This window comes from Scardinius erythrophthalmus (genome assembly GCF_964197995.2).
Source record: "Scardinius erythrophthalmus genome assembly, chromosome: 13".
Taxonomy (NCBI): domain Eukaryota; kingdom Metazoa; phylum Chordata; class Actinopteri; order Cypriniformes; family Leuciscidae; genus Scardinius; species Scardinius erythrophthalmus.
The window spans coordinates 36,952,647-36,962,975 of record NC_138233.1 but is presented as its reverse complement, the minus strand read 5'-3'; the positions used below and the strand labels follow the sequence as shown (position 1 = coordinate 36,962,975).

Sequence of the window (10,329 nt, the reverse complement as noted above, 5' to 3'; positions counted from 1 at the left end):
CGCCCATGACAAGCATGTAAAAAACAGCAATAACTGATTTATTAATATTTTATTTCTATTTGAGATGTACATAAACAATATAGCCTACAATACAAAATAAAATGTGGTCAGTGCACTCAGTTTGCTGTCAAAACACATCCATTGCCTATTATTGTCTTCAGTTCAGGCTATAACTGAGAAAGAAACAGGACTGCCCCCTACTGGGGATGTACCTCATGTGCCAGAGGACTTCACTACTGTACACTACACTGAACTACACTACACTACACTACACTAATGTACACTACACAAACACTACTGTACACTACACAAACACTACTGTACACTACACTACAGTACAGTACTGTAGCCTACACTACACTACACAAACAGTACTGTACACTACACTACACTACACTTCACTACTGTACACTACACTACACTTCACTACACTACTGTACACTACACTACTGTACACTACACTACACTACACTTCACTACACTACTGTACACTACACTACACTTCACTACTGTACACTACACTACACTTCACTACACTATACACTACACTACACTACACTACACTACTGAATCCCTTTCCTTGCGATGCGGATTCTTAATGGCCTCATCTGTATAACTTTGCATTTAATGAATGAGCACTGTGTCACTGTTTGTCCGACTGTTTATACTGTGTCTTATTTTAGTCTTTATTCTAAACTGTTTTAATTATTTTTAGTTCTTTCTCGTTTCTTTATTTTAAACTGTTTTGTATATTCTTATTTCTTCTGATTATTTTTAATAGTATGTAAAGCACTTTGAATTACCATTGTGTATGAAATGTGCTATATAAATAAACTTGCCTTGCCTTGCCTTGTATAAGATGTGAAAGTGTGTGTCTTTGTGTGCATGCACCTGCATTTATTTACTCCCTCTATTCATGAGTTTTGTTGGTTTACAAACAGGAAAAATGTCCACATCCACGATACAAAATGTTATTTTTGTTTTGAGTTACTATGAGTATGCAATGGAACAGATTGTTGTCATGTAGGCGATTTAATACATTGATTAATTTATTTATTCATCTATCCATTCATTCATGTTAGATTAATGCTTTCGGATGTGAAACATTTTGTGACACAACACTTTCCCTCACTTTCACCAGCAGAGGTCCTCGTCCAGCTGTGATTTGAAAAGCTTTGATACTGAACCTTTTTCCGATTCAATTGTGTTGAAAGCTTCGCTGGTTCATAATGCTTCACTTCACCATCATTACAGAAAACACAGGCAAAAAGGGAATCCAGAATCCAAAACACAGGCAGAGAATGAATAAAGAATAAAATTAAATTAAAAATTAAACCAGGATAACACTCAGAAATGCAGAGTAACAACATCCAAGACATTTGCAAGGAATGACAGAACACACAGGGCTTATATAGGCAATATTAACAAGGTATTGAGACACAGCTGAATGTAAGCAAACATAATGGGTCCGGCAGTGTGTTATGGGAAATGTAGATAGCGCAAGAGTCTGGAGGTGTTTCCCCCTAGTGGAGAACATGGGCACTCCAGCTGGTGGATGTGACAGTCTTATATGACAAAAACAGTTTTAAAGAAGAAAAAAAAAAACGGTATAAAACACTATGCAACCAGTCCCAGAGGTTTCAAAAGGTCATCAGAAACTCCACCCGCTACAAAACCTTCCAGGAAGTGACTAGTCATTATTTCTGCCTTTCATTTTTACTGAAAGCTAAAATGAGTCGTGAAGAACAGAGGAGGACACATTATATTATTTTTGTGTATTTCTGAATGAACCCAGATTAGATTTTGATTGCAATAGTAATTTACTCTTTAAACCAAACTTCAGAAAGTGAAAGTAAATTGTAGATCATTGGATCTTTTACAAGACGAGGAAATGGATTCGAAATCTGTGGAAGAGCTTTCTTGTCCTGTTTGCCGTGAAATCTTCAAGACTCCTGTTCTTCTGTCCTGTAGTCACAGTATTTGTAAAGAGTGTCTACAACAGTTCTGGAAAACTAAGACAACTCAGGAGTGTCCTGTCTGCAGGAGAAGATCCTCAAGAGATGATCCTCCAGTTATTCTTGTGTTAAAAAACTTGTGTGATTCATTGATAAAGGAGGGAAATGAGAAACGTTCATCAGGATCTGAGGAGATCTGCAGTTTACACAGTGAGAAACTCAAACTCTTCTGTCTGGAGGACAAACAGCCTGTGTGTTTAGTGTGCAGAGACTCAGAGAAACACACCAATCACACATTCAGACCCATCAGTGAAGTGCTTTCATCTTACAAGGTAAGACTAATGTCTCTCATTTCATATGCTGAATAGCCTACAGTGCTAAACATAGAAACAGTATTATTTGTGTATACAATAGACCAGTATTTAAATCTCTATGATTTACTACTGATATAAAATTCGGCACTAATCTTGGACCCTCTGTTCAAATCTTCTTGAAAATTAGCACAAACCATGCTTTGAAAAAAAAAAAAAATGTCATGGGTTATTAACTTTTTTTTTTTTCAATAAGAATAATAATAATATGTGATTTAAGACATACCAAATGTGACTGATACTAACATACTTTCACTTTCTGTATTTGTAATTGCACAATCACAAATATATACAACTGCATGTATAAATGCAGAAAATTGGCCACATTTGTTTGTGTATAATATGATTTCTCAATGTTCATCCTTTCCAAATTAAATAATTAAAAATAGATGTCCTGCAATTTTCTGGTACAAATGCTTCCTGAGAATGACCCAGTCAACATATAATAAAATAATAATATAACAATAAAAACATCCAAACATACAATGCTTAGAGCTGCATAAATTTCACAGATTTTCATCTTAACCTGTAGGAGGAATTTAATACAGCACTGACGTCCTTACAAAACAAGCTCAAACATGGAGAAGAAATGAAGAAAAAGTGTGATAAAACAATTGAACACATCAAGGTGAGGATATAAAGAGTTAATACTCAACATTCACACACAGAGTTTATTATTGACATTAGTGGAGTGTGTGTTCAAACAGCGCTGACTGAAGTGAATGTGATTTGATTTCAGTCTCAAGCTGAGCACACAGAGCGTCAGATTAAAGAAGAGTTTGAGAAGCTTCATCAGTTTCTCAGAGACGAAGAAGAAGCTACAATCACTGCACTGAGAGAGGAAGAGGAGCAGAAGAAGCAGAGGATGAAGGAGAAGCTGGAGGAGATGAACACACACATCTCAGCTCTTTCACACACAATCAGAGACATGGAGGAGATGATGAAAGACAATGACGTCTCGTTTCTAAAGGTGACAAATCAATCTGGCTTCATTCTTTGTGCAGAAAACAACTTGTATAGAGAGACTCATTTACAATGAGAGTGTTTGATAAGATATTAAAATGTTTTCAAACTCTATATTTTCCAGAACTTTAAGGCCTCAATGGAAAGGTGAGTGAGCTGATCGTATCTCTTCTCTCTGTGGATCTGAACTCAAATTCACTGCAGTTCTGACTCCTGAATGTTCCTCAGAGTCCAGATCTCACAGCCGGATCCACGGATGAGTTCTGGAGCTTTGATTCATGTGTCGCGTTATCTGGGTAACCTGCCGTTCAGAGTCTGGAAGAAGATGCTGGAAACTGTCCAACACAGTGAGTCTCAGCAGATTTGACACCAGTGCAGAAGATAGTTCAGATACAAACACACACAACAGCAACATTTGATAGACATATATTTAATAATCACTTGAATTACCAAGTGAATCTGAACTGTATTTCAGAAAATCATCAGATCATACAGCGAACTCATAATGAAATATCTATTCCTCATGGTTTATGTTTATGTATTAGGATACAATAGTGTTTATTGAATACTGATATTAAACATGAAGCCTCAATCAATTCTGACAGACCATTGAGAGACCATTGTTATGATAGCATGATCTCTTTCAACAAAAGGAAAATGTTTTACATTTACATTTCTAATACATCATATTTCATCCTCTAATCTGATGTTATTCTCTTTGCAGCTCCGTTGACTCTGGATCCAAACACAGCAGGTCCTCGTCTCACACTCTCTGCTGATCTGACCAGTGTGTCGTTCAGTGATGGAGATAAAACACTTCCTGATAATCCAGAGAGGTTTGACTGGTGTCCATGTGTTCTGGGATCTGAGGGCTTTAACTCAGGAACACACTGCTGGGATGTGGAGGTTGGAGACAATACAAACTGGATTCTTGGAATAACAACAGCATCAAACCAAAGGAAGGGAGAGATTTTCTTTAAGTCTAATGTCTGGTATGTGTGGTACATGGACAGCAAATACAGCTCAAAATCCCCAGAGCAACCCGCCACTTTCTTTACTGTTGAACATAAGTTTCAGCGTGTGAGAGTTCAGCTGGACTATGACAGAGGAACAGTGTCATTCTCTGATCCTGTAACTAAAAACTATAGGAGCACAATCAGGACATCCTTCACAGAGACTGTCTTTCCATTCTTCTATAACCGCTGCAAAACTTCCCCTCTGAGGATCTTACCAGTTAAACTGTTTATTACAGCAGAAAATCACAGTTAAATCTGATTCTACTTCTAGATTAATGCAGTTTTGAAAATTATGCTTCAATAACAACACTGTAATCAAAGGGTCTCATTGATTAATCACAATTAAATGTACAATCTAGAGCCGACTTAACACTTGTGTTTCCTTAAGGACATGTTTGTCTCTTTCAGGTTTTAATTTTGTTTAAATCATTGTTCCTGTGTTAATGCCAACTGCATCAAATTTGGTACAAAGGTGTATTTTTAATGGAATTTTCTTATTTCACCCTCATTTCCTTTCATAAATCACTGGGTACACAAAATATTTACAAAAATAAAAAAAGGACAAAAATGTCCCCATTGAAACCCATTAAAACTGCCAATTTCTTTTTTTTCCCGTTTTCTGCTTCTGCATATTAGAGTCAATTGGATAAATTATTGTGTAATAATTGTGCGTGTGTGTGTGTGTGTGTGTGTGTGTGTGTACAATTTTTTTTATTTGTGCATGTAATATTTGATAAAGAACAATTTTACTGTAATGTAAATCACAAATCCCAAAGTAATTGTTATTTTTATAAATTCAATACTTAACCATTAAACAAGTCAGATGTTGCGATGGGATGTACGTCTCTGTTCCCTCCCTCAAAGAACGAGGGTTACCATATGTAACCGAGACGTTCCCTTATCGGTTGGTCACTCTCGACGTACGTCGTGACCGACAGATAGGAATCCCTACCAAAGTGCCACAGCTGCTGCACCCCATCCAGCGCCCTGACCAAGCCTCTACACATTCTTGCCTGGAAGGACGATAGGTGAGGGCTTACACAGAGTGTATATGTCACTGTTGTTCCGTGATAACCCATACAGTGAGATATTGGATAACACTGGGAAGCGTGCCCTTTCAATGGGAAGGAGAACGCTGCGGAAGCCACATTCTTCCCAAAGGAGTTATGTGGGGATATACAGTATATATATAAAAAAAATATCCGTGGTTAGTCATGGGTCGTGTATGGCATTAAAAATATATATATTTTTTAAAGAATTACATTTAAATTGAAGATACCTGCAGAAACCCTAAACACCTCTTGTGGATTGTGCATGCAACCTGAGTGGGCACTCACTTGGTAAGCCAAGGCGATGGCATCCACTATCCAGTGGGCCATCCTCTGTTTGGAGACAGCCTTTACCTTCTGCTGGCCTCCATAACAGACAAGAGCTGGTCTGAGATCCTTACGCTTTGAGTTCTGTCCACATACATACGAAGAGCGCGAATGGGACAGAGCAAGCCAGGGCTGGGTCTGCCTCCTCCAGGGGCAGCGCTTGCAGGTTCACCACCTGGTTTCTGAGGGAGTGGTAGGAACCTTGGGTACATAGCCAGGCCGGGGTCTCAGTACGACATGGCTGTCTCCCGGCCCGAACTCTAGGCAAGATTCGTCAACCGAAATGCATGCAGGTCCCCTACCCTCTTGATAGAGGCCAGTGCAATCAGCAGCAAAGTCTTCATGCAGAGAAGCTTAAAGTCTGCTGACTGCAAAGGCTCAAAGGGAGCATCCTGAAGTGCTCGAAGCACCAGGGAAGGTCCCAAGAGGGTATGGAGGGTGGTCGAGGAGGATTTTAATCGTCTCGCCCCCCTAAGGAACCTGACGACCAGGTCGTGCTTTCCCACTGTTTTGCCATCTAAGTGGTCGTGATAAGCTGAATAACGGCAGCATGTACTTGAGGGTGGAGGGAGACACCTTTCGCTCCAACCCTTGCTGCAAGAAGCAAAACACGGACCCTATCGAACAACTTCGGAGATCCTCTCGGTGAGAAGAGTACCACTCGACGAACAGGTTCCACTTCAAGGCGTACGCACGTCTCGTAGACGGCACTCGCGCTGAAGTGATGGTGTTAAGTACCTCTCGGGGTAAGTCACCTAGAACCTCCACGTCCCATTCAGGGACAAGACATGGAGTTTCCGGAGGATCAGAAGATCCTTCCTCAGAGGAATGGGCCAGGGAGGGACTGTCACGAGGAGCATGAGTTCTGGCAACCAGGTCCAGGTGGGCCAATAGGGAGTCACCAGAAGGACCTGCTCCTCGTCCTCCCTGACTTTGCACAGTGTCTGTGCAAGTAGGCTCACTGGGGGGAACGCATATTTGCGGAGGTGACTGTGACTGTGACCGTGCTGTGACTTGAGCACGGTTGGTCGACAAGGGCAGCTCAATCCCGGCTCAGAAATACCTTCGTGCAATAAGAGTGCCTTGGCCTCGCATGCAGGTCAGAGGTGGTTCACCAGAGGCACAGCCACCCCACCATCGAGGGTAGTGAGAGAGGTGAAAACTTTTATGCAGAATATGTAACTTTTGGCCTTCCATATTTTGGCACCAATATAGCTCCATACTGCTAAGTTTTCAATGCACATCCGAGAAAGACCCGGGAAAGCATGGATGTCAGTTCTGAATCTGATTCAGCATAAGCACACACTATTACAGTGGGAACTCAGCATCATTTCCAGAACGAAACAGCCCTTCTCTCTGATGCAGCAATCGACATCTGCCCTCAGCTGGAGCCCTGAATGAAACGCTAGGTTCCTCCATTTTTGAAGGACCAGCAATCCCATCCAGAAGCTGCACAGCTTGTGATGCGCTAGAGAGGGAGGGGCCCTAGGGGGTTGGTTCCCCGAAAGAGAAGCCCTCAGCTCTCAGATCACCCAAGCCATTCTACTGAAGTAGACCTCTCCTTGTGGCCACCAGGGAGGACGCTACAACGGAGAATAGACAAGGAGGCCGTGCACCTAGAGTGTCGAGTGAGCGCTGGGTTCCCATGACAACCCGCGCTGCAGCCCAGAAGCTCGACAGCACACGACACACTGAGGAGCGAGAGACCCGTTGGGTTATGCCCGGCGGAAGCTCTCGCTGCTCTCCACGGTCTCCCAGAGTGTCAAGCAGATCTGCAGCTGTGCTTTTACACACAAGCAGCGGCTGGCCAACAACAGAGGGGACTCAAGCTTTCCGGAGAAAGAAGAGTTGACCGGCGTGCCGACGTGGTCATGTTCCCATGCGAAAACATGAACCACCCACGAACACAGTCTCACATGTTTCCCAGGCATGCGAGGTGGCCGTCAGTGAGAACAGGAAATGACTGCAACCAGAAACACATGGGTGGAATGTCATCTTTAGAAAGACGCAACTCACACCCATGTAACCTCTTTCAGGGGAATGCTCTCCTTGGTACTGAAGCACGCAGGGGAACGGTCGCAGCGGACACAGACAGGAATGTGCAACCTGTCTTGCGCTGTCTGTCTTCACAGCGGTCTTACCAGCCGTAAGACCTGCTATTCAGCGATCTTGGGGCACCTTTACCAGCTGTGAAAACAGCCTTTTTGTTTTGCTCAGTAAAACAAAAACAAAAACAAAAGAGAGAGAAAAAGAAAGTCGACCCCGCTGCTGCACTGTATCGCCTGCACCAGACACGAGAGATCATCTTGAAGAGCTTGCTCGTTGTTTGATCACTCAGTAGATTAAACAGCATCGAAATGCTCGGCTCCGAAGCAAAAAGATGAAGTGCAATCGCACCTTCTGCTCATTAAATACCTGCGCTGTGTGGCTGAACAGCTGATGCAAATGATTGCACGCCAATGTGTATTGGCTCGTTTTAGTTTTACTCGAAGTAGATTGGCCTCTCTAGCGAGATTCGTTCGTTGAGAGTGACCGACCGATAATGGAACTGACTTCAGCTGAACAATGACACTGTTGTCTTTTTAGAGCTGCTTTACAGCAGAATTGATTTCTGTTTGCATCATTGATCATTATTTTCCTGTTTATCTGTAAAGCTGCTTTGAAACAATCTGTATTGTGTTGTACTGGGAGCGGCCCACACTTGGTTAAAAAACTAAAACAATAGTTAAAAACTAGTTATGACTTGTGCAGTTGCTCACTGGTTATGAAGATACACTTTTCATATCAAGAGTCAACTGTATATCAACAGCCCTGAGTCAAAGGAAAATTGATAAGGAACTTGATATGTTGAACAACAAGCTCATTGGCCGCTGAATGATGCAACAGGAACCAGCTGCGCCATGAAGATAACAATGGCTGTTTCTCAATATGCGTTCTTCAGCGATCTTGCGTCCTTGTGTTATCGTACTACATCTTTATCAACCCTCGAAGTTCAATTCCAATACTCAAGAACGCAAGCGCAGAGGACGCATGAAAGTGCCAGGATGTGTTCTAGATATTGAGGATCATTCTGAAGGGGGTGGATTAGAATCCGCTGCTGCTTCAATGTATATGAATGAGTGATTATAATCAAGGTCTTAATCAATGTTTTAACAATTCGAATGCAGACTTGAGAGAATCTAACTGATAAAAATCCCAGAAGACGCTGCGGGAGGTCGACGTACAGAAGCCTGTAAGCTTTAAACTTATCATTCTCACCCTGGTTCTCACTTAGGAGATTCCCACTGCAAACTCGAAATGCGTGACAGCTCGTGAAAGTTAACATTTGTCTGTCTATTTGCTTGATTTTAATAAAGTGATAAAGACCTTAAGAAAGCGGTAGTATTTTTACTGGCATATTTAAAAAGAATCTTAATTCTTCTTAAATCAGCATCTGTGACAGATTTTCCTGCTCACTCAGTCATTATCACAAAAGGCTGTTATTTAAATTGATATAAATGTATAATTGTATAACTACTGTACAATAATCATAGAAATTTAAAAAACCCACAAGCATATAGACACACACACACACACACACACACATATATATATCTTTATGTATCTGTGTGTATATATATATCACCAGATATATACCAGATAACACGTCAGCAGCATCTTACGTCAGCAGCGTCACTGCGGAGTCGTGAACGCGGATTGACAACAGACCCGGAAGAGAATACAATGCTGAATAAAGTAGAAGTTTTTGTTATTTTTGGACCAAAATGTATTTTTGATGCTTCAAAAAGTTCTAACTAACCCACTGATGTCACATGGACTACTTTGATTATGTTTTTATTACCTTTCTGGACATGGACAGTATACCCTACATACATTTTCAATGGAGGGACAGAAAGCTCTTGGACTAAATCTAAAATATCTTAAACTGTGTTCCGAAGATGAACGGAAATCTTACGGGCTTGGAACGACACGAGGGTGAGTCATTAATTACATAATTTTCATTTTTGGGAGAACTAACCCTTTAAGGACTACAAAACCCAGGCTGCCTGAGAGTACAGTTGCAGCTAATGAGACCAGCAGCAGGCTCTAATAGTGGGTGTGAGAAACTGTTGATTTGTATGTGTGGCTGGGGAAAGGACACATACCTCTGTGAAACAAAGAAGATTAAGTTACTTCTGAGCTGAAGAGATTTAAGTTGTAAACCTTTTTGTTTAATTATTAAACACACCTACATACTGAAAGAGACTGTTGAAGTGGTGTTTACTGGGAACTTGCACAAACTAAAGATCCTGAACCTCTCATGCTGTCACAATATAATATTCATCCGAGCTGTTTCCGCTCGAGCTAGTGTTGTGGCGTTCCTGACAGTATTTATCATGTTACAGTTCACAGGAGAATTGTATTGCATTTACAATAGTGTATTTTTCATAGTGACCAGTTACAACCACAGTGTGTGCAGTTTCACAAACCTGGAAGAGCTTCTGAATGGATGCAGTGTAAGAAGAAGATCAAATAAGTAGTAGTGAGAATCAATGAATTATGAATAATTAACTGTCATTGTAAGAATAACATGTAATAATTTAATAAAAAAAAGTAACTGTAGTCTGATTACGAGTATTTTAAAATGTAATATAATCCAGTTACAGTT

General features: G+C 41.0%; 1 protein-coding gene across 1 annotated transcript; it reads left to right on the top strand.

Moving 5' to 3' along the window:
• The first annotated feature begins 1,696 nt into the window (after window positions 1-1,696).
• On the top strand, window positions 1,697-5,136 carry LOC308701166 (zinc-binding protein A33-like). Its single transcript, XM_081383298.1, has 6 exons — window positions 1,697-2,287; window positions 2,859-2,954; window positions 3,066-3,296; window positions 3,414-3,436; window positions 3,518-3,636; window positions 4,014-5,136. The coding sequence occupies exons 1-6, from the start codon at window positions 1,892-1,894 to the stop codon at window positions 4,556-4,558; spliced, it is 1,410 nt and encodes a 469-aa protein (XP_081239424.1). The 5' UTR covers window positions 1,697-1,891; the 3' UTR covers window positions 4,559-5,136.
• The last annotated feature ends 5,193 nt before the right edge of the window (window positions 5,137-10,329 follow it).